This window comes from Labrus mixtus, chromosome 20, assembly GCF_963584025.1.
Source record: "Labrus mixtus chromosome 20, fLabMix1.1, whole genome shotgun sequence".
Lineage (NCBI taxonomy): Eukaryota > Metazoa > Chordata > Actinopteri > Labriformes > Labridae > Labrus > Labrus mixtus.
The window spans coordinates 23,758,983-23,783,982 of record NC_083631.1 but is presented as its reverse complement, the minus strand read 5'-3'; the positions used below and the strand labels follow the sequence as shown (position 1 = coordinate 23,783,982).

Below are 25,000 nucleotides of genomic sequence, written 5' to 3'. Positions count from 1 at the left end.
TGTCCAACCAGGAACCTTCCTGCTGCGAGGCAACAGTGCTAACCTCTACACCGATATTCAGCGATAAAGGAATTCCATCTTGTGACCCCATTTCCTGTGCGTTGGTCATTGTTTACTAACAAGCAACTAACCGGAAAGGCGAGATTTCAGTCGAGTGACTTCATCGGTCTCATATTGTTAGCTGAACTTTATTAGAGGATGGATGACAGTTATTGGATCGAATTATAGCCTCTGTTTCTCCGTGCAGTCTGCAGTACAACATTTCAAAATAAAAGCCTGACAATTTTTTTTTAACATGCAAAATAATAGAATTTAAAACATGCAATTAAAAATGAGATAAATAGCAAGTCGTCTCAGGAATGGAGCTTTGACGTTTCACACAAACCGTCCTGTATCGGACAGTTTTTATATTTGTGGAGTGTTGGAAAGTCGTTAATCAGGACTGGATTAAACGCCTGCAACAGCCTGAAACGAAACATATCTGCACTGCTGTACGTTTAAACCACAGCAGCTCATAACTGAAAAGGTAACACGGAGAAATATAAACACACAAAATGTGCAACAGCTTCCAATCGGTTCTCCACATGTGAAGCCAGAGAACAGTCTACCTCTGTTTAATCCGTAAGCCTCCATGCCAGGAGAAAATTAAAACCCAAATCCCTCACCCTGGCACCTTAGCGAGCTGTAATTGATTTCTGGGATTTAGATAAATGACAAAGATAAAAACGTGCATCTTTGTGGAGCGCTGGAGCCGGGATGTTTGGCTCAGCAGCGTCAGCGGGAGGCCTCGGTTCATAGAGAGAGGTTTTCACAGACTATGAGAGAGAGAGAGAGAGAGAGAGAGAGAGAGAGAGAGAAAGAGAGAAAGGGAGAGAGAGAGAAAGGGAGAGAGAGACAGAGAGAGAAAGAGAGAGAGAGAGAAAGAAAGAGAGAGAGAGAAAGAAAGAGTGAGAGAGAGAGAAAGAGAGAGATAAAGAGAGAGAGAAAAAGAGAGACAGAAAGAGAAAGAGAGAGAGAGAGAAAGAGAGAAAGGGAGAGAGAGAAAAAAGAGATAGAGAGAGAGAGACAGAGAGAGAAAGAGAAAGAGAGAGAGAGAGAAAGAAAGAGAGAGAGAGAGAAAGAAAGAGTGAGAGAGAGAGAAAGAGAGAGATAAAGAGAGAGAGAGAGAAAGAGAGAGAGAGAAAGCGAGAACGGGAGAGAGAGAGAAAGAGAGAGAAAGAGAGAGACAGAGAGACAGAGAGAAAGAGAGAGAAAGAGAAAGAAAGCGAGAAAGAGAGAGAGAGAGAGAGAGAGAGGGAGAGAAACAGAGAGAAAGAGAAAGGGAGAGAGAGAGAAAGAGAGACAGAGAGAGCGAGAGAAACAGAGAGAAAGACAAACAGACAAACAGACAAACAGACAGAGAGAGAGCAAGATAGAAAGAGAGAAAGAAAAAAGAGAGAAAGAGAGAGAGAGAGAGTGAGAGAAAGAAAGAGAGGTTGTTTGGTCCACACCAGAGTTTGATTGACAGCTTTCACACCGCACTCTTTGTAAACGGACTCGTTTGATGTAACCGAAACCAAACAGGTCGGGTGTGAAAACGCCCCCAAAAAGAAATGAAACAAAGGACAACATTCAAGGTGTTATCCATCACTACATCTCTTCTTAAAGTTTTATTTTTGATATTTTTTGCTCCGAGGACTTCTCTCAGTGTTATTCCAAAAAATGATTTGGCAGCGTTGTTGGAGCCCTGCGATGACTAATTATACATCAGAGAAGTGAGGACGCAGACACAGAGGAGCAGCTCACTCTGAAGTCTTGTTAAATCAAAGACTCGTGGTCATCTGCCTGAAAGCCTGAAATCTGCACGTATTAACGCTGCACTTTGTCCCATCGGGGAGGCTTTCAATAATTCACCCCCCCCCCCCCCAAAAAAAAAAATGTAGCTGGGAGTGATTCATCTCTGTGTGGAGGAACTCACGCACTCAAAAACCCGGGAAATGTGGCCCCCATCTTCACGGACCACCTTTCTCATCCTGATGGGTTTGCAGGGATAGTGGAGGAATAGGGGGGGGGGGGGGTTGTAAAGTGGGGATTGGTCTCAGTAATGGTCCTGATGTGAATAATTTAAACAGGCAGTGGAAACACACAGGAATGGACAGAGAAAGCACTACAGAGGAGTGATGAGAACAACAGCACCTGAACCCCCCGCGGTGACCGTCAGAGAGAGAGAGGAGGCGGGAAGAAGCTGCATGTGTGAGTTCAGCGCTGTCACGATGCCTGAATTTTAACAAACACAATCAATAACACGGCAATAAAAATCAAGGTCCTAGGCACCCAAGTTTGGGTCAATCCTTGTTTCCAAAAAGCACAAACTGCACTCTGTCTGAAACTTTAGGTAAGCTTTGGGTTAAAAATAACTTAAAGGTGACATCTCCTCCTCCTCTTCTTCAGTTTAAATAAGTCTCAGAGCTCCTCAAAACATGTGTGTGAAGTTTCTTGTTCCACTCTGATCCTGTATTTGATCATGTCTATAAACCCCTCTATTTCAGCCCTGCTCAGAACAGGCTGTTTCTGTGTCTGTACCTTTAAATATGTAAATGAGCTGTGTATGACCACGCCCCCTCTCTGGAAGGGCTTGGGTGGTCTCAGTCTTTCTCGCTCCATGTCCTATTGTTTACGGTGAGAAGGCAGACTCAGAGGGCAGAACAAAAACCTAGCTGTGGGAGTGTCACCCACCTGGGGGAGGGGCTACTGCCCTTTGTGATGTCATGAAGGGAAAATCTCCAAACGGCCTGTTTGAGCACACATTTTCTGAAAAGTGGAGCAGGCAAAAGACGGAGAGGATGAACTTTTTTCATCATTGGGGGGTTTGTAGACGGACTAGAGACACATGTTAGAGTTAGAGGAACATGGTGAAGAGGATTTTGCATGATATGTGACCTTTAAGATCTGAAGTTTTTTAAAAGATTTGAAACTCTTCAAACAGATTGTAAGTTTTCGTAACACGCGGCGGTATCGACGTATGTGCAGAAGGAGAGGAAGTGAGAGCATTATTGAGTATCTGAAAGTGCTCAGAAAGTGAAAGCTGTGCACACGGCTGACACACACAGAGCTGTGATAAATAATGGACAGTCTCCTTTAACACTCCCTCCTGTAGCGTGCGTATACCTCTCTATAAATAGTCCCAATGATACCGGGGATGGGAGCTTTTCTCTTTGGTCCATTATTCCCTGTGGGTTGGTGGGTTTGTGCGGACATGCAAAGAGCTGAGACAGCGCCGCGTGGACTCAAAGTGACCTCAGGGTAGTAACTGAAGAAATGTGTGTGCAGTAGTTATACAGTTTGCTTTGTTCAGTTTACTCTTAGTTTCTTTGACTGATGGATTTATTTGGTATGATTCATTCATTGGAACGGCTGTGGCTCATTTGGTAGAGTTGGTCATCTCTCAGCCAGAAGGTCGGGGGGGTTCAATCCCCAGCTCCTGCAGTCACATGTCCCAAGAATAACCAGAGCCGTCCTCCTGAAAGTATCTAAACATGTTCAGAAATTGTAGAATTATAGAAATTGTAGAAATGTTCAGGAGTCCAGATGTGAAAACGTCTTGGGACTGTTCATTACATAGAGCTCTATGGAGGTGAGAGTCACGAGGAGGCAGTCTGCCTTTCTCCATCCTTTAGAGGACCCGCTGACGAGAAGGCACAGGCCTCCAAATGAATTTTATCTCCACCAGATTGAACTGAAATGACTTTCAACGAGAAGAATGAGATGAGACAGAGAGTGAAAAAAAAAACTGAGATGGATCAGACAGAATAAAAAGCTGATCAGGAGGCAGGCTCTGCTCTTCTCCTGATGGACAGCGAGGCGCAGAAAGCTGCAGAAATTCTTGTTTTTTTTGCTGTTGTTTGCTGTATGAGTCACATGTTAAAAGCATGATGACTGGATATGACCAAAAAGCTCTTTGTGTACCACTTAAATGATCTGACCAAACACTGAGTCATAAACACAGGACTCTGACTGAGGAGGCAAAAACAGAGCATGACTAAATATGACGACGCTCCAACTGAAAACATGACAACAGTAAGGTCGTTCTCTACATTATTCCCTTTACTCGACACGATTTGCTCTCAGCAGGTAGCAACAGGAATAATGACCTCATCTTTTTTTATCTGGTACCGTCTGATGTTTTAATGCCCTCCTCGATTTCCACTTCTTCTCATACCACAGTCCAAACATTGGAGAATCTAAATTTTGTTTTCACGTCTGCACAAGACAAAACTGTTTAAACATTACTCTCTTGGGGCGCCGGATGGCCTAGCGGTTATGTTGCGGCCACATTTACAGAGGGCATAGTACTCGTTGCAGTTGCTGTGGGTTCGACCTCGGCCCTTTCCTGCATGTCATCCTCCCCTCTCTCTCCTCCCAACACTTCCTGTCTCTCCTCGGCCGTCCTCAAGGCTTTAACATTATTCTCCTAAAAAATCTAAAAGCAAACGGCAGAAAGAGACCTGTAGATGTTCTCCCGGTACCTTTGACTTAAGAGGATTAATCTCACCTCAGTGAGAGCAGCAGGAGAGTCTGAGGGGGAAATTAATTCAAATGAAGGCGGGTCGGCCTCCTAAGCTGATGAGCTTTATTATTATTACCTTCCTGCTTCTGCAGCTGATGTGACAACTGTGTTGACACAGAGGAGAGGATGGCTGCCCACGTCGGCTAAGACACACAAGCGCCTCTGAAAGCTGCAAGTTAGAAAGAGAACCTCTGCTGTAGAAAAATGTGTAGGAAAGCTGCAGTTCCTTGAGTGTCCACTTGAGGCAGGCTGCAAAAGATAAGGAATCCCCTGAGGTCCCGTATCAAAATGTCAAGAAACATGTTTACAGCCTGGTACAAAAAAAGACTTCTGGTCTCATCAGCTCATGTTTTGACTAGAGAATAGAGGGAGGGGAAGGGGGGATATCAGGGTTCGGAACCGGAGGGTCGCTGGTTCAAGTCCTGATATGGACCAAGTCTGGAAATTGGTCTGGTAGCTGGAGAGGCATCAAACCCTCATCCGCTGAGGAGCGCTCTCTGTGTGCAGCAAAGTATATCTTCTTCTCAATTTCCAATAAGGTGACCGCCGTTGATTGGCCTCAAAATGTCACTGAGAGTACGTCCATGTTTCATACAGTCTATGCCCAAATAAAGACATAAAACTTTGCAGGGGATTAAATCTATAACTTTAATCTCTAAGGTCGTAAACAAAACTTTTATCCCTTTTTGAAAGCACACGTCAACAATCGACCAAGATCTGCTGAGAGAAAAAAAGAGTGCACTGTCCTAACCTGCACAAATAAGTGAGCAATGTCTCGACAATTAAGACAATGTGTGTGCAAAATTCTGTGATTAAAAACAAGAAAATACTCATTACTGGGCGTCTCTGACTTCTATTTTTGTTGCCTCGGTGTCAAAGCAATCATCATATTTACTAAAATCTAAAATTAGAATTTCTCGTCTCCTAACACCCGACACACCTGCTATATGTCGGCGAGGCCGGACTGATGATAATTGCATTTTTAGAAAATCCATTCGTCTTCTCAGGCGAATTCAATCTAAGTCCAGATAACACTTGGACTTGGCGTGATAGCTGCACCTCGCTGCTTGAATTATTCCCCTCAACAACAGTTTCGATCATTCCAGTCGGCCTCATTTCAGCCGATTGAATCGAAACACACTCGCTGGAGAAACGTCCACTCAGCAAATCTGAATCACCGACCGCCGGGGTCAGGATGCACTTTTCTTTACATTTATGAAAGAATCATCAGGCTTTTGATTTCAGTTTGACAACAAGATAAAGAGCTTCACTCTCCTCCTCAGGCAGAAGGATCAGTGAGAGTTCAAACAATGACTCTTAACGCTCCGTGTGCTGCTGATTTATTCTGTTAACCGGCTTTATATTTAACTTTTGGATGTAATGAGACACAAGAAGTCCCACGTAAACACAAGCTCATTTTGTTTTCTTTGTATTTTTAAAAGCACTACACGACTTAATGAGACGATACTTTCTGAGCCGTACTCCCTGCAGAGCGAGAGTGCAGTTCATGAAAAAAAATGCCCCTTTAACTGTTCTTTGATGCATCGTGTTGTCTGGAGCCGTCAGACAGTCGCAGCTTAATTGTGTCTGTGCCACAGAGAGCGACCCCTGCAAACAAAAGCAGCTTTTTGTTTTTTCTTACGAGGCGAGGATCTCATTAGATCTCCTCGACTGACGGAGAGAGATGCAGGCTATTTTTAGATGAAGACATCAAAGTTCATGTTAGACTCTTTTCTGCACACAGAGGACCCTCATGAAGCATCCATTTAGGGGGGCTTCAAACTCTGAGCCAATAGAGGCAGATCTTGGTTAAGGTGGGAGGAGACGTCATATTCGGACCCTTTCCCTCAAAGCTGCTTTTCCAGCTGGGCGGTCAGAGCCACGGGAAGCCATTTCAGCTCGACAGAATCAAAGGCAGAGTGGAGAGGAAACACACACACACACACACACACACACACACAAACACACACACACACACACACACACACACACACACACACACACACACACACAAACACACACACACACACACACACACACACACACACACACACACACACACACACACACACACACACACACAAACACACACACACACACACACACAAACACACACACACACACACACACACACACACACACACACACACACACACAAACACACACACACACACACACACACACACACACACACACACACACACACAGGAATCACAACAGAACCGTTCGCAGCGAGCCCTGACAGCAGCACCGACCACACACGCTGCTGTTCCGCTCGGCTGTGGCTTCAGAGACGAATTTATGGGCGAGAATACGTCTAAAAAAAAAATAAAAAAGGAGTCTGAAAGCTTGGTGCAGCGTCTGGGTCACTGTCTGGATGCGATGTCTAATTTGAGAACACAACGGCCTGCTCTGTGCAAATGGAATCTGCAGGCAGAGGACGGACAGGAGGACACAGAGAGAGGCCGCGGTGTGATTGTTGTGCTGCTAATGAGTCGGAGGTCCATCAGGCGTTATGAAAGTCAGTCATGTAGCAGCACAGGAGGGTATTCATCTTCAAGAGCAAGCTGGAAAAATACAATTAAATCACTGAGGTGGTTATTGACGACAGGATTCTTACAATGAAGGTTACAAATAACTAATATGGTTACAGTATGAAGTCTAAAGGGGCGTGTCCATGGGGGGGGGGCTAATAATGCACAGACTTATTCAGGGATGACATGAAATATGTGTGAAATATTTTTAAACCATTTCTATCTTCCCCATTAAACGCACAGTATATAAATTCCACCACCAGGGGGCTCTCAATCAAAACAATAACAAAAGATGACGTTGAGGCTGGCGGGGAATCATGGGAGTGATTCTCTCTGCTACTCCAACCCCCGATGAAAACAACTCTGAGTTGACCGTAGTCAAGACGTCTGTCATGGTAGACTCGACATGTTTTTGGATCACTGTGTCCGTTTACGTGCAAAGTGAAGCTACGAGCTAACTAAAGAGCGCTAACATTAGCATGCTAACACAACAATGTAGGCAACAGGAAAGGACAGCTCGATTTTGTCCGCTGCTTGTGTTTGACTCCTTCGTGTGAACGCGAGGGGAGGGGGGTTGGAGGTGTGTCTCTGGAGGAGAGCGGAGGCTTCAGTATGGAGGAGGCGTGGCCTAAACAGCAGTTTGTTTTGGTTTCATGCTGGTGCTCAGGGGCGACATCTACTGGATCAAGAAGTCGCACATTCTTTAAGTCAAAGGCTTTCACTTGCATTTTTCCTGCTGCTGCTAATGATGATTAATTAAGTGCAGTTCAGTCTTTTTGTAACCTCCAGTTCTCTGAGAGCTTGGCCTTGTTACAAAATCAATGTCTCTGTTTGGAAAGACACATTTGTTAATGAAAAGCATCCACGGTCTCCGGATTCCACAGCCAATACTGTCAAACAGAATCAACACAGGACTTCCTCTTTCTCCTCGTCTCTCTGATCCGACTGTCACTACTGCTTACTGTCCCCTCCACCTAAAGCCCGTCTCACCTCTTCTTCTCTGCTCTGTACCGGGGCTGCACAACAAGTGTCTCTTTCTTCCTGTGACTTACAAAGAGACATTCAGAGAGCACAGAAAGAGAGAGAGAGAGAGAGAGAGAGAGAGAGAGAGTGTTTCCTAAGTGATAAACGATAAACAAACCAGCAGAGAATGTCCCCCACATGAGTCAAAGTGTTGGGAAGTCACAGTTAAATGTTGGATCGTGGGTCATGTTCGGGTTTTTCTCTGTGTGTGTGTGTGTGTGTGTGTGTGTTCAGGATTGTGAACTGTCAGCCTCCATTACAAACAGAAAAACTTCACTTCTAACTCCTCTGACACTCGGAGAGAAAGCCCGAGGACAGAGAGGGGGGAAGGAACCTGTTCTTCTTTCCTCAACTTTTTCATTCTTCAGGCTCCGTCTCTCCTGAACTAAAGTGCTAACTAACATTTCATGCTTAAAAACCAACGAGCATAAGCAGCAGAAGAGGAAGGAGCTTTGCCGACTCTTTGGCTGAGAGAGAGGGGACGTGTGTGGACTGATAAACAGGACGGCCTGGCTTTGACCCCGGATGACTCTGCCAGCCTGAACCAGCAGGATAAACACAGAGGTAAACAAACAACAACAACAACAACAAAAATGAATACCATTATTCCACAACAAATATCTACATTTCAATCAATCTACGACAACGGCAACTTTTTGATGCTGAATACTGAAGATCCCTGATCCCAACATTAAAGGTCACATATCCTCCTCTTCTTCTTCAGTTTAAATAAGTCTCAGAGCTCCTCAAAACATGTGTGTGAAGTTTCTTGTTCTAAATCCACTCTGATCCTGTATTTGATCATGTCTATAAACCCCTCTATTTCAGCCCTGCTCAGAACAGGCTGTTTCTGTGTCTGTACCTTTAAATATGTAAATGAGCTGTATGACCACGCCCCCTCTCTGGAAGGACTCGGGTGTACTCGGTGCTTTCTCGCTCCATGTCCTATTGTTTACGGTGAGAAGGCAGACTCAGAGGACAGAACAAACACCTAGCTGTGGGAGTGTCACCCACCTGGGGGAGGGGCTACTGCCCTTTGTGATGTCATGAAGGGAAAATCTCCAAACGGCCTGTTTGAGCACACATTTTCTGAAAAGTGGAGCAGGCAGAAGACGGAGAGGATGGACTTTTCTCATCATTGGGGGGTTTGTAGACGGACTAGTGACACATATTAGAGGAACATGGAGAAGTGTGTTTTACAGAATATGTGACCTTTAAGGAAGTATTGGAGGCGTTTCTGCAACTTGTCTCGATATGGAAACAACTCTAAACCAAACAGACAAACTACCAGAGCTCTGAAATAACTAACCCTAACTCTTTCAAGCTTTAGAGGAGATTTAGACTCTTGTCTTGTAGCTGCCCCTCTCCTGCCCTCAGTGAGGCCCTCTCCACCCCTCACAGTGATAGCAGCCTGCATACCACAGCTCCACAATACATTCTCACACAGAGGTACAGTATGTAAGAGAAACGGCTGCAGGGAAAGATGAAGGCATGGAGTGGTCTATGATTCATGGAGAGGCAGAGTTACTGGAATAATTTCCCTCCCGTTCCTGATAGCGAGCAGAGGTCTATCTGACCGCATGTTTCCTCACTGATAACGCCAGAATCCATGAAAACCTCGATGACTGCGGAGAGCCTCACACCGGCTGATAGCACGCGGCCTGGACAAACATAAGAGACGACTGTCACAGGAGATTTTCTGCTCAGGACGGAGGCCAGAGTGCTGCTCTCTCCTTCACTCTCTCACTCACTGCGAGGGATATATAAACATTAATATGCAGAATATAAAACATACAGCTGCTTGTTCTCATGAAATGATCCCAAATTAAACACCTCAGAGCTTTACAATGTCAGCATGTTCAGTATGTAAATGTCTTTGTCAAAAATGGTCCAATATTTTCTTTTGTGAGGGGAATTAAAGAATCCTAATCCGACCTTTGACTCGCCCCTGGTGTTACAAGTTTTGTTGATTTCTTATTTCTGACATTCACTTTGCATTAAAAGCCTCTAAAGAGTCAATAAAGTTTCTCATTTTGAACACTGGATCGAGGCTCTTTCTGACAGGCCTTGTTTGTTGATTTGATGGCTCCAGTGAACAGCAGATATTGGACAAGAATTTTAAAGTCCAGGCAGTCGACCAAAGTTGGCATTTTGACTAGTCAACAAATGTCGCCAACACAACGCTACCGCTCACATGGTGGACAATGAAGTCGTCATGGATACAGGACTCAGAGTCCTGGTTTAGTTCCCACCAGCCTGCTTTCAATTTCAAAATGAAGCAACTCTGGTTTCATAATCTGTTTTTAAAATATGACTCACTCTTCTTCCAAATTCTCACCAGCCTGAGCCTCCACTGGAAGTTTTTACAAAACCAAACGGTCATTGCTTTTATTTTGAAATCAGAGCTAACGATCTTTAGCTTCCTAGCATCGCCTCATGTCACTTCCAACTGTTGTGTTGGCTCGAGATTGTCCACACTGGATCTGTTGCCCGATATCAGACATGTTTACGATGGAGGCTGCGGCCAGTCAGAGACAGGATTTTGTTGAACGAGGTCTTACTTAAAGTGCCTCCCTCAGTCATGATGAACGGTGAGCCGTGCAATGAACTACAAAGCAAGTAAAGTTGTAGTTTCAGTGCCCGGTTGGGCTGGAGCAATGTGAGTGCACGCCTGCAGGGGACTGGGGAGGGGGGGAAATCCTGCTTAAGCTAAGAAGCCATGTACACTCAGAGACAAACTCCAGACTCCTTCCCCCAAACTCACCGTATCATTCACTCCATTCCTAAATTTAAAGGCAACTGAGCGCAGAAAAGGACGTTTACCAAATGTGATATTTTAAACAGAAACTTCAGACTCTCTCTCACACAGACGTTCTCTCACACAGATTTCTACTATCTTTAAGTTTTAGGAAGGACTGAGTGTAAACTAGTTTACAGACAGAAGAGAAAACCGTCTACTTCAGCCGGAGAAAAGGAGGGAGTGTAACTTCCCTGGACTTTCACTATGACCTTGACTTTACGATGACACACTATGCTGACGATGCACTCCTGTTCCTTTGAGAAACAAAAATAGACTTTTCTTCCTTTCATTGATCAAAGTGTTCAATACAGATGCGTTTGCATGTCAGTCGTTCTAATTACGTGGGTAAAGGTATGTTAGTGTATCCTTGGGAGCGGGAGACAGTCCGGTCCCTCGACATTTAGAACAACAACGATGAAACAACAGAATAAATCACTGCAGCAGGCGCCTCAGGAATCAAAGAGCACTGAGTTTGAGGAGAGCAGCAAGTGTAACTTCTTATAAATGATGCCACTGATTATCTTTTTCGATAATTTTGACTTAATGGCTCACAGCATGGAGTTTACAGTTCAGTTCAAGGAGGGTCAGGTTGCAGCGACGACCAAGAGAGGACGTGCTGCGAGCTACACCTTTACTCTCCTTTGCGTTACAAGATTCCTCTTATCACCACTCAGGTTTTAAAATGTCACTCCAGAACACGTGATGACACCAGGAGGGGCTCAAAAGATTAAACTAAGAGGATGTTATCAGTAAAAATCTGCAAAACAAAAAGCCAAAACCCCGATCCAGATTTTGTCCAGAGGAGTGAATCTCGCACAAACTCCAGTAGCCTGAGCTTTGCCATGCTGTTAGCTGACGGAGATTTAAAAGTGGACCTTTACTTTGATTCTTACCTCCCCCAGAGCTTTGATCTTGTTGTTGTTGTTGTGGGCAGCCATGTCGACGTCTTCATGGACACGGTCAAGCAGCCAAAGCAGGAACTCCAGAGCGTCGTGCTGGGAGTTACCTCGAAACTGAGATCCATACTTTGACACTATAGTCTGAAGAGAGAAGAGAGAATAGTTGATTAAAATGCATTTTTCTTCAGCTACATTATTACAGCAGTTTGGTTCATTAGGTTGTTAACAGAGAACTACGATTTGTTTCAAGGCACGATATTTACGTCCCTGTGCGGTATCGCCTTCAATATGAACGTCTCAGAGGAGTAACGGGGGGAGGAAGTGCCAACAGGGAGAACAGCGATGTGTGTGTGCATGCCTGACTGTGTGTATGTGAAGCGCCCAACGCGCTGTGCTCTTCTACACTTGCACAATGTGAAGTCACAGACTGGGAAACTCAATTTTAAAGATATTCTCTCGGGTATTAATCCTCTTCATATCAGTAACGTGTGTTCAACTTAAAACTAGAAAATCTTGTAAAAAAAAATGTTTAGTTTCTCTTTCCAACAGAATTCTTGTTTACTAGCTTTGACAGCTCGGGTGTGTTCACTGGATGACTCTACGTCTGGCTTCTCCACAGAACGCTGATCAGACAAATCCTTGAATTGCAAATTTGCACAAAGTCATTTAAGATTTTTGGATCCAACAGTCCTTTGTCTCAGACTTGGAGAACATTTTCCACCTCTTATTGAAGTATTGCTTTTCTTCCTTCTAAAAGAATCACAATTTCAAGATTTCTAACATAAAAAAGAGATGTGTGTGTAACATGCTTCCTTCAAAGTTGGTTGAGGACTACTTTAGCTCACACACTGAATAATGTGACTTCAGATGTGAATGGCACCGGAGTCAATTAGGCAGGAATTAGCTGCATGAACCGCAGCTGGCAGGCGGGAGCAGCGCAGGCCGTGATGAGAGATTATAGCAGAGGGAACAGCAGACTGTAATCATTGCTTCATAATCCACTAATGTGCGATATGCCTCTTCTAGCCATCTCACCATAATGTGATGGAGGATGTCTAATGATGAAGTTAGAGGCCTGTCGCTAAAGAGCTGCCAGCTCAGTTCATAAAGAGATGAGGCAGATAGTGAAGTAAGACACAGACTGTTGGCTTTAACAACAGGAAAACATGCCTCCAATGTGCTCAGTTCTTCACCAGTTGTTCAGTCTGAGCAGAGGAAGAAGTCATGGAAAGCAGAGCCGTGGCTCCGACTTCAAAGCAGTAACTGAGACGTGCTTTCTGACGAGTGCAAAAAGTGAACACATAAATTCATAAACAGGCTTGGCAGGACGATAAGGTTCTCCTAATCTCCTCCTCTGATCTCATCTTGAAAGTGAAAGAGCCGCTTCCTTTGCCGCGTAGATCTCGGGGTTAAAAAGTGACGAGCGTTGATGTTTGACACCCAAACTTTAAGATGAGTCGGTCACATTAATAAACACAGAGCTACTGTTATTATCAGCCACAAATGGGGAAGAAGATGTGAAATACGAGCCAGGAAGACTACGGGAAACTGTTGCATAAAGACATTTTTTCATGTCATCTCCTGGGCTCGTATCCTCCTCACAGGATTTTTAGCTTTGGAGTGATTTAGGAACATCCTCAGGGCGACTCTGAGCGAGGAAGGGACAGAAACTTTTATCTTAGTGAGGCGTGGTCGACCCCGTTGCTAGGTATCACACATTCTACAGAGACTGTGATTGGTCAATACAAAGAATTTAGAAAAAAGTCAGAAATTGTGTAATTGTGAACACTATGAAATTAGCATCTGTGTGATAATATAAGTTATAATATAAGATAAGTTGTACTTTAAAAGTATATAGCCTACAAGATGTTTGAAAATCACCACTAACTTGTGCAGCAGCTTCCTCACATGCTGATTGTTACATCAACAGGTAAAGGGCCTTGATTAGTGATTGAATGCACCTGTGTCGTGTTTGAACAACATTTCTCTGTTTCCTACTCATCTTGGGAAACTCTTCATCCAAAGTCCTCCTCACTCCTAACAATTGTACACCTTGGGAGCTCTCTTAAAGGGTTCAGATGCTTTGTGAATAACTTTCATTTTTACAAGGATCTAGTCTGAACTTTAGGAGGAAATTCTTGATTCTAAGAATTGAAGGGAGCTTTGTGAATACGGCCCCTGATCTGTTAGATACGGACTCGTCGAACTGTGCAGACGACATAATCTGACTTTAACCTCATAAACAAATGTTTCTTTAACAATCGGAGCAGAGAAGCTTAAACGTGGAACAGGAAATGCTCATAAACATGAAGGCCTGCTCTGACATTAATCGTGAGAACTGTGGACGTTTATGAGCCTGAAGCCGTTTTGCAGCGATGTAATAACAGTAATTACCTTCAGCCCTCTGAAGGTAACAATTGTCTCAGTGATATCATTGAGGTTGTGTTTATTACCTTTCTCTGAGTCATAATATCTACCGGCCCGTTTGTAATGTGTGTAATCATCTAACTAGAGATAAACACTGAATCCTCTGTGTCATTACCAATCTTAAATATTTAAGTCTTCATCCATTTCTTTGTCTTGCTTATGACTCTAAAAATGTTTGTTAAGCTTTGTATTTTAACCGTTTATTAAAGGGCTCAACCGATACGGGATCTTTGGGGCCGATACTGAGGTCGATATTAGGGAGAGAGAAAAATCAGATAACGATATATCGGCCGATATCTTTTTTTGATTTATGTTCGAGCTGTAGAGAACTCCTGGTGTAACACTACGATACTAAAATGTTGGTTGTAGTATTGACATCGATCTTGGTCTCGAGACATTTTGAAGGTCTCACCTCGGTCTCGGTCTCAGACTGGGCAGATTTTAAATCAAGACCACCACTGATCGGCTATTTTTCTGCACACAAGATGAGGATTTTTCAGTGATATTTATGGTCTTGGTCTTGACTCGGTCTCAATCCCTAAATGTCTCGGTCTTGTCTCAGAGCACTCTGGTCTCAGTTAGTTTGGTCTTGACTACAACACTACTCAACTCAAATGAAATGCTATTAGCCTGGTGAATAAATCGAGTAATATTGGCGACTATATCTGCGATATCATCTGACTTTTATGTAAGAAAAGACCGACACAAATAAGTGATGCAACGTTCAACTCATTATTACCTGGATTACACGTTGGACTGACGAAGTAGCCTGACATTTCTGAGTGAGGAAACAGATTTATTTTTACATAATCTTATCGACAGACTTTTAAATAAACGATCCAGTGAGTGTTTGCTCTTTCAAAACTCTCACCGGGGGGGAAGTGCCACCTGGTGCGACCGATCGAGGAAGCTCCACTGAATCTAATTTTGACAACTTCAGAGCCGACAGCGCCTCGCAGGCCTCCGGAACACTATGGGAACCAATATCACAGGGGGTGATTTCAGCTGTTTATTGATTACTATTTCATATATGATTTTAAAAAGTGGGCGGGACTTTCACTTTTGACCATCCTGCCACTCCACTTTCTTCCCATGTCCGCCTGGCCACCTTAGAGACCACCTGGGCTGAGAGATCCCCTGGTTGGGAATCACTGCTCTGCTCTAAACCCTCTGACAGTCTGAGTCACTGCAGCCAGCACCGTGGATAATCATTAAAGATCAACATGGAGTCTGCAAATATTGACACATACCTGTGAGCAAGCCCCTTTGTCGTCACAACATTTATCAGGCGTCTAAAAAAGAAGTTGGAGCTGATACGAGGTTTAGGGAGGATGACATTCCTGCTCGTCATGAAGCCTCCTCACCCTCACTCCCTTCTTCTCTCTCTCAGGCCTCTCATGTTGTGGAAACCGATAAATTGGTTGTGGAGTAACTGTTTGAGTTTCGGGATTTGACCCCTCTGTGCAAACACATAGCCTGCAGGGAGGATGCAGAAAAAAAACACTTCAACAGTGTCCAGATCAAACGCACACATCTGGGCCTCTCAGGTGGAAGAAACTCAACCTGGGAAGTCAGAGACACGTCTGTGAGAGAGAACGAGAGAGAGAGACGCTTTGGCAATGTGAAATATCACAAAGCAAAGCAATATTAAATCTTTAGTGGACATTTATTAAAGCTGCCTCGCTCCCGTCTGACAGGCCAGGTGGTTCAGGAATGTGGCAGAGCGCCAGGTATTCAGCAGGGCTTTGTTTTGGGTTTTTCTCCTGACTCTGCAGAGAGCTGACCTGTGAGGAGGCCGATGCATAACCTCCAAGAACTTTAGATCAATCGGGATAAGTCGAGATGTACACGGCCGTTTTGGACGCCCCTCTGTTTGCCAGATATGAGAGCAGTTATCAGGTCAACAGGTGTTGCAGCGATGGAAGCGGGCAAGAGAAGTGGTTCAGATAGAAGTGATTGACATCTTAGAGGACTACAACTCCTGATAATAGACTTACAAAATAACAGCTCCATTGAGCATTTATGTAAAGTCTGACGCTGCATTAAGGTTTTGTTTTTCTTTCGCCCGTCGTACACAAGCCTCAGAGCTCTCTGATTATTTATGATGCCTCACACTCCAGGCAGCTGTGGAGTTACTCAACAGGCCTGAGCTGCATGAACTCGGGTCCTCCTCCTACGACTACAAACCACAGCTCAGAGGAACTGTGTGTGTGTGTGTGTGTGTGTGTGTGTGTGTGTGTGTCCGTCTGCTTTAACACAGGAAACATTTACTCCCAAACAAGAGGGAGTGTTTGGGGTGTTTCTTTTTTATCTATCTTTAAAATCTTGGCGAGATGTTTCCATGCTGCTCCCTCTGATTGTTGTCCTGAACACATCAGATAAGCGAGTCCCAGGAGGACGCAGAGGGAGTTCCTCTCGATGACGTCACCATCAGGAAGCTCAAACGTCGGGTTAACGTGACGCTGCTGTACTTCTGAGTGTCGGCCTGTCAATGCAACCGAGTAGGACAAGCAGGGGACAACAGATGGAAATTAGTTAGCTAGCTAAATCTGGTACAAAGCATCTCTTCTCTGCTGAGACAAATGGTTTTTTGGGTACACTGATTCAAATAAACCATTAAACTAAACTAAGCGAGCAATGGGAGAAGATGCGTAGCTGTGACTTGTAGTCGCCATATTTGTTTTGCTAATTCATCACTTGGCAGAGGTAAATTGGTTGTGGAGTAACTGTTTGAGTTTGTCTAAGAAGTCGGCAGCTGTCAGAAACCGGGGTCAGGCGTCTACATGCCGTAGTTTCCCATTTTCTTGGGTGTTTCTCAGACTCAGGATGGGGACTTGGCCCTTTTTAAAAACTAGGATATAATGTTTTGATGCACAAACACAAAAACAGAGATACTTAAAAAAACCCTGATCAAAACCCGGGATACTCAGGTCCATGTGAACGCACTCACTGTCCACGTCTTTTCAGGCGCTGATCAACCGACGAACAGTGACCACCACAATTATTTACAAACCTGGAACTCCAAATGTAGAAAACATCTAATCATGGTTCAGAGTGAAATAACCTCTTTGTGTCTGTGTGACCCCGCACGCGCTCAGAGCTTCATTATCAGCTGGCAGGACAACAGTGAGGTCACGGCGCTGTAAATGCTTGTTAACGGGCGATACGAGGGAAAATTGTTATCTGACCACCGCTAATCATCACTAACCAAGACGTGTGAGCGTCTGAACATCATCTTCAGGCTGATCTCTGCACCTCATCACTGTGATTAGATGTGCAAAACACAACATTATATTTGACTGAACGGTGAAATTACTGCACACTGACCGTACCAGGGATGCAATTATAAAAAGTGATATTATGAGTATATGTTAAACGTTGTGCTCAGGCTACATTTGTCTAAAATAACAGCTGTTAAAAACACAGATCTGACTCATCAGCCTGTCTCTTCTGTGGTTCCCTGAGTTTCATATTTTTACTAAAACTTTAAGTAAATCTATTTGCCTGTACTCCAGCTTTAACACAGTGCATCAGGGCTACTTTGACGGTCTTGGATTTAAGGATTAGGTTTGTTTTTGATACGTCTAAAAGCCTTTTACTACATATTTAGTATGGCTTTGTGCAAATGTAATTATCATGTGTACGTATTGTTATAAGGGATTGTTTTATATTCTGTGTTTTTTGTTGTTTCCTGCTTAATTTGTGTCTGTTGTAATTATTGAATTGCTTTTAGTTTGATAAATAAGCCAGTAGATGTTTGCTATTATTTGACAGTTTGTTAAAGTTTGACACTTTGTTTGATGCTGCTCATGTCTGCACCTGTACTGTGATGTGTCTCTTGTTGTACCTTAAAGTCCACGGACAGCTGTGGGGTGTACTCCAGAGTCCACAGAGCCCTCACAAGAGACGCCAGCTGCTCCGTGACTTCTCCCTTTGCAAACCTCATCACCTCGTCACTCCTCACCACCCCGTTTAGCCCGCTTTGACTCAGGTCCAGCTTGTACCGCTCCAGCCCCAGATACTCCGCGAGGGGGTCCGTGTTGCTCAGGCACTGCACCACGGCGTTCATGAAGCAGGTGTTCCCGTGGTTCTTCAGCCCCAGCACACCCGGGATCTTGTCCCCGTACTGGTACAGGAGCTTTTCTCTGCCCGTGCACAGAGAAGAGGACGTGCTCGATGTGTTCTTCGCATGCACGCGATCCCACGCCACCTGTACGTCCTCTTTCATGATCCCCGAGCTCGCGCTGAGGATGCAAGGTGCGCCATTCCGGAACCCACCGTCGTCGTCCTCCGCGTCCCGCGCGTCAGCGTCTCCAAAGTGGGTGAAAGTGCCCAAAGTTTTGATGATTCTGTTCATAAAACTCCCCACTGACCTCAGAGATTTCTTCCTGAAAAGCTTCCCAGATTTGGGCTTCTTCTCTTTGCGCTTCTCCTCCTTCGATGTCGGCATGTCCTCCTTGACTCTGCTCTGTCTCTCCATGACAGCTACTACTACTCCCTCGCTCGTTTCTTCTCACACTGATGATTGTGTAAATTCCGACGCCGCTGTGTCACTGCTCCGCCGGTGTCCCCGGTCCGGACAGCAGAAGGGGAAGCGCGCAGAGCTGACACCATCGCGGAGCCGGGAGGGGAAACGGCGCGCTGTCATCCCGCCCCGCGCTGACGGTAAACCTTCCTCGTCCATCACAACACTTACTGAATGCGTTCATTCTCTCTCCTCCGCCGCTGTCCGTCACCAGCCCGGCACAGGACGAGCCGCTCCGCCGTCCAGCTGCAGCACTGAGCGCTCCCCTCCCATCGCGCAGCAACTTCTCCTGGAAGAGGCTGCTGATTGTGTGTCCGCCCCCTCCCACTGCCCGGCACATGGAGCACATAACAACAGAGCAGTGAACGGCTCACTTTCAGCCGCTCACACAGGGGTGCAATCAAACTGAGAACATTCACTTCAATTAAAGTATGAAAACATTATTCTGAAAGTAAATACCAGAGAGAGTGCTGCATTCAACATAACAATTTAGGATCAACAAAACTATGACAGAGGGCTTGATCCATCATCCTTTTTCTTCATTTTCAGCATACTGCATTAAAATAAAGGTTTCCAGGAGAATGAATAACTGTGAATAACTCTTATCCTTCATCAGATCAAAACTGATGAGTCATCAAAACATTCACCCCCCGTACAGTGTGTGTCCATCGAGACATGAGATAATCACACCTATTTGGTTTTTTGAACCAGGATGTAAACATGTTAATCTCTGCTGTAAAAACAGGCTTTTTAGAATGGGTGTGTATGTGACTTCCTGTGCTTCTGCAGCCAGCCTCTAGTGGACACTCCAGGAACTGCAGGATTTTACACTTCATCATAATTTTTTAACACCGGAGGTTGCCGCTATGGGAAGTTCACACAAGGGCAGGAGGTAAAACTAGATGTGAAACACTGGGGGAAAAAACTACAAAATAAAAGAGGAAACACTGGGGAAAGAACTACAAAATAAAAGAGGAAACACTGAAGACCGACAGAGGACTCGGGGATATAACTAGGTTTATATTTTCTGCATTCGTTTAGACACTTTTCCACAGACCCATGAGCTCAACCCGACTTGTGATATACGTTTTTATTTAAATCACTGCTGTACCGATATCTGCTCATTCAGAGTAAAAAAAGGCTGGAAGAGAGGAAATCCTCCTGAACGTGTGTGCATGACCTCAGCAACCCACAGAGGAAATCCATTAGCTAAGCCTTTTGAGGCATTTATCAAAGGTTACAGTGTCCTGGATTATTACCCTCATTCCTGGGCCGTGAAGTATAGGTGAGCAGCGCGGCTTATCTCCTCGGCTCACTACATAGATATGTTTAATCGCACAGGCCTGTCTCACCAGCACTAAAAATCTGCAGATTTATTGCAGCACAAAGAGAAAGCATTAGGAGAGACTGTCCTCCTCGCTGCTAATGCAACCTGAAGAGAGAGGGGACTCTGAGCCAAGTGTTAGCTCACAAGTGGAGCCTCCTACTCGGCCTGCCTTCAGAGCGGAGCTGCTCGTTGGTACAGTATGGAGTGTCTGTCGTTGTTGGGAAGAAATAATCCACCAAGAGAGAAGACTGGAGAAATACTTTAATCTTAGAGATGGAAGCAGCCATGAGTGCACACTGCAAGAACAGCCTGCACCCAGAGAGCTACAACCTGAAACTGAAGGCCTGTCGACAAACACGCAAAGCCTCACCAAAAGGCTTCTTCTCCCGGCGTCGTCTGCCTTCAGCAGGAGGCGGTAAATAATCATCTTCTCTCTCACACAACAAACACACAAGCTGTTCATGTGAACCGACTCTGCAGACACAAGTTCGTCTAAGTTCCCTCAAACTGTTTTTCACCTTTGAAAGACTGTGGAAGACACAAACTTCACCCCATTAAACCAGTTCAATGAAAACACTTCATGAGCACCTAAAATATTCTACAATTCTACAATTCTCTTAGCAGACTCTTTTCTCCAAAGTGACGTACATCAGAGAGTAAGAACAACACAAGCAAGGATCTAGAAAAAAGGGAACAATGTCAGTAAGAGCAAACGATCAGCTTTGAGTCTGATTGGACACACAGGTGCTGACAGGAAGTGACCAGAGGCAAAGCACAACATTGAGGGCAGTTCTTGAGAGCTCTAATCAGTATAGAAACCATCTTATAAGTCGTCGTTATCAAACAAAAACCATCGTCATTACCATCATCATCATCAATAATATGGAGACCATCATCATTAAGTTAGTAGGTATTCATGAAAGAGCTGGGTCTTTAGCTTTTTCTTAAAGGTGCAGAGCGACTCTGCAGATCACATGGAGTTTGGAAGTTCATTCCACCACCGGGGGGCGACAGAGGAGAAGAGTCTAGTCAGAGACTTAGGACAAGATAAGACTGTGTTAGCCCAAAGGAATCACACTGTTACACACACACACACACACCAACCTCCACCTTCACAGCTCTTAGAAAACTTTTGTTTAAGTTCCAGCTTTCTTAATATTTACGTCTCATCACTGTTGGTCTCTCCTGCATCCTTTAACCACCTGTCCTTCAAGGTGACCACATATTTGTGGATTTTAGGCTGTCATATAATTCCACAGGGCGGCTGTGGCTAAGTGGTAGAGTCAGATGTCTCAGTCTAACTTCCAGTCAACCTAACGACAGGCTGAGAGCTGGAGCTGAGGCGGGTTTTAAACCTCCTGACAAACCGTTACACCGCGCCCACCTGTCAATCAGGTCAGCTACACGCCTTATTGTGAATAACTCTTATCCTTCATCAAATCAAAACTGATGAGTCATCAAAACATTCACCCCCCGTACAGTGTGTGTGTATCGAGACATGAGCTAATCACACCTATTTGGTTTTTTGAACCAGGCTGTAAACATGTTAGTCTCTGCTGTAAAAACAGGCTTTTTAGAATGGGTGTGTATGTGACTTCCTGTGCTTCTGCAGCCAGCCTCTAGTGGACACTCCAGGAACTGCAGGATTTTACACTTCCTCATCGGTTTAGTCTTTCAACACCGGAGGTTGCCGCCTGGAATTGAATCCATTTTGGAGCAGGCCTCAAGTGGCCACTGGAGGAAATGCAGTTTTTGAAAACTTCCACATCATGGCTTCCTTTCTCAGACCCGGAGGTCACGGCCCGTTAAATCCACACTTTTTGCTGACATTTTTCTGACACAACAAACCAAAGCAGTCTGCATCTGCCAATGGTATTCTTCACAGTCAGCGACAGCAGAAGGGAGACGATGATGATGAAACGACACAAAAAGGTTCCTCATTCTGCTCTGGGGGAGCAGATGAAACTTTCTGACTTTCTGTGATGATGACCCTGGGGCGGCTCTGAGCTGCTGCCATCCATCATATGTACAGTAAACTGTGTGCATGTTTGAGCGTCTATGGATGAGCAATAATCACCTCTGGGTTTGGCACTCGGCTCCGTTGTGATTTGGCCTCCTCTTCAGTTGTTATTTGATGTTATTTTTAGAGCAATTTTTGCATTTTCCCTTCCCAAAGTCAGGTACCTTTTAATATCTCTGCTGCAAAGATGATTTCTCAAACGGCTAACACAGACTTCTATTTTATGTCTAAAAGAAGGATGGTGCATCGCTACAAAGGCAACCTGAAGACGTATTTCTTTCTCTATGTGTGGCCTATATATCATCGTCTTTGATGTGAGGGACCATCTCATATACAAAGCACCGTCCTTTGAACGTTAATGTGCTAATAAAGTTATGACAACACAAACAAAAGAGACAGCCGGGTGTAATTCTTTTGCAGCTCACACGATTAGATCAGTGTTTCTGCGTTGTGGCCTTTTTCCTTTAAGTCCTATTATGCCTTTAAATGGAGAGATAGTTTGACTGTGATGCTCTTTTCTGCAAAGGAGGAAATGTCAGCAACCAACAGATGAAAAGACAACAGAGACCATCTGGTCGCCTGAGTCAAAGAGGCCGCTCGCTCTGTGAGAAGAAACAAAAACAACAACAACTCCTTCAGCTAAAAGAACAATGCACTGCGACTGTAACTCTGGCCTGCTCAGGATGCATCCTTAGAGTAAAATACGACCTGATTTTAGCTCAGTTACAACATCCAAAGCACAGCGTGGGACGGTACCAGTAAACACTTACATCACCCAAATAGAAACACAGAAACCCATTTTCCAAACAGACCGGTTAAAGAAAGACAAAAAAGCTGTTTTCACATTATGCACTCCTGAAAATATCCAGATCATCTCAGGAGGACTGCTCTGGATATTCTCCTGACCTGGTTGTTCACACATTCACCTCACAGCAGGGGGCCATCCCTGTAAATATCAGAAGTTTTCTGCAGGTGTGAACGTGATATAAGTCTCCTGTTCATGTGTCTGTCGTGTTCTTAACTTTTGATTTTCTAATGTAGTGAAACTTTCACAGTGGGGCGGCAGTAGCTCAGTCTGTAGGGACTTGGGTTGGGAATCGGAGGGTCGCCGGCTCAAGTCCCGGCACGGACCAAGTCCGGAAATTGGTCTTGTAGCTAGAGAGGTGCCAGTCCACTTCCTGAGCACTGCCGAGGTGCCCTTGAGCAAGGCACCAAACCCCAAAAAACTGCTCGGGAGTGCTCGCGGTGGGCAGCCCACTCACTCTGAGACCTCTCCATTAATGCACGTTCACAGGATCCTGTTTATGTATTTTGGCCTATGTTTGTGTAGCATGTTCATTAAACAGAGTGTAAAAACAGAATTTCCCCTCGCGGGATTAATAAAGGATAAATTATAAAATTATTATAAAGCGTAAACACACTGGGCGCGGATAGCCTAGCGGTTAGGTCATGTCTCATGTATTTTGGTGCTTTTGTCCTCCAATCGGGGGGACCGGGTTCAAGTATGACCTGCTGCTCCTTTCCTGCATGTCATTCTCCACACTCTTTCTCTCTCGCTATCCACTGTCCTATCAAATAAAGGCCCAAAAAATAATCTTGAGAGTAATCTTAAAACGTGAATATAGGGACTTCTGTCTGTGTGTGATTATGGGCTTTAAAAAGTCTTGTTTGCTTTCATAGATGATATTGAGTTATTATCCGTATTAATTTCAGTGTTGAATAACGAGATGAGCTCTGTTTATTTCCACCTTGGTCTAGTGCATCTGCCCCGTTTCTTTCACCCATAATGCTTTTCACCTGGGAGACGTTATCAAGGAGAAAACCTGCTGGACAAAGAGAGACATAACAACGCGCCCCAGGAGGAAATCGATGCCCCTCCATGTATTTTTACAGCGCTGACTAAACATGTTGGACAAAGTTTAACAAGACGATCGCCTGCGTCAGAACCAAATTGATTTAAGCGGCGCTGTGAAGTGAAGAAGTTTGAGCGCAGAGGAGAAACAGACGGGGCTGAGTGGGCGAGTTCTGGCTTCCACCGGGTCCCAGATTACGCAGGCCTCATCTGAGCTGGCAATAACACATTCCTTGTCGATGCCTTTAATCTTAATGCAGTTGGCAAAGCGCTTTTTTGCTTTCTCATGGATTCCAGGAGCTCGAGAGTCCAGGGCAGGATCTCCCACACACTCACAAACACACACACAAACACACACACCTGGAGGGAGAATAGACAGGCATGGACTTAACGGCACACATGAGGAAACTGACACAGCTCTCCCTCCTGAGACTGTTGGAGCCCTGGCTACAGAGCTATTTCTACTCATGGCCTATTTCATCCACAACCAGGCCTACTTTCTCTGAATCTGAACTATTATCAGCAACAGACAGAAGCTCAAACAAACACACATGCAGCAAAACCACCAGCTCAAAAGGAGAACTGCAGCAGGAATACATTTTATTCCTTGTCTGCTGAGCCTGAAGTCCAATCACGAATATTAATGTCTTGCATTTAAATTCCCTGCTGGCCTTATCTCCCCTCCCCTCTCCCCGTTATTCTGCTGCTATCTCAGGTGGCGGCAACAGCTGTCAATCCCAAGCTGTGCGCTGTGTGAACAGGAAGCGTCCTCTGTCTGCCGCCTGCAGTAAACACATGAATTTTCAATCATTCTCAGCCTCTTTAAGACAGGCGCTGACCCTGTGTATTAGTGCATATGAATAAATGGAGATTGTTTCGAGGAAGGGGTTGTGGTTGTGAGTCAGCGTCTGCATACTGAAAGGAGTGCAGGATGGACTTCATAAACCTCTGTGATGGTAATGTTATAATTATTACTTTTCTTTCTTTCTAATTAAGCTTTAACTCGTTCTTGTTTTGTTGAGATGTATATGCACAAAACCATTATAA

At 44.7% G+C, this 25,000-nt stretch overlaps 2 protein-coding genes across 3 annotated transcripts in view; both read right to left on the bottom strand.

The window, feature by feature from the left end:
- Positions 1–19,183, bottom strand: part of usp43b (ubiquitin specific peptidase 43b) — a 57,003-nt gene extending 37,820 nt beyond the window's left edge. The window contains exons 1-2 of one of the 2 annotated variants that reach the window (XM_061026889.1): positions 18,077–19,183; positions 11,797–11,943 (exon numbers count right to left, since the gene is read on the bottom strand). In XM_061026889.1, the coding sequence (XP_060882872.1) occupies positions 11,797–11,943; positions 18,077–18,709 (780 nt within the window). In that variant the 5' untranslated portion in view covers positions 18,710–19,183. The remainder of the gene's footprint in view (positions 1–11,796; positions 11,944–18,076) is intronic. The other variant, XM_061026890.1, reaches the window with a different exon arrangement.
- Positions 1–25,000, bottom strand: part of hmox1a (heme oxygenase 1a) — a 149,370-nt gene that overhangs the window by 8,869 nt on the left and 115,501 nt on the right. The gene's annotated exons all lie outside the window — the stretch shown is intronic.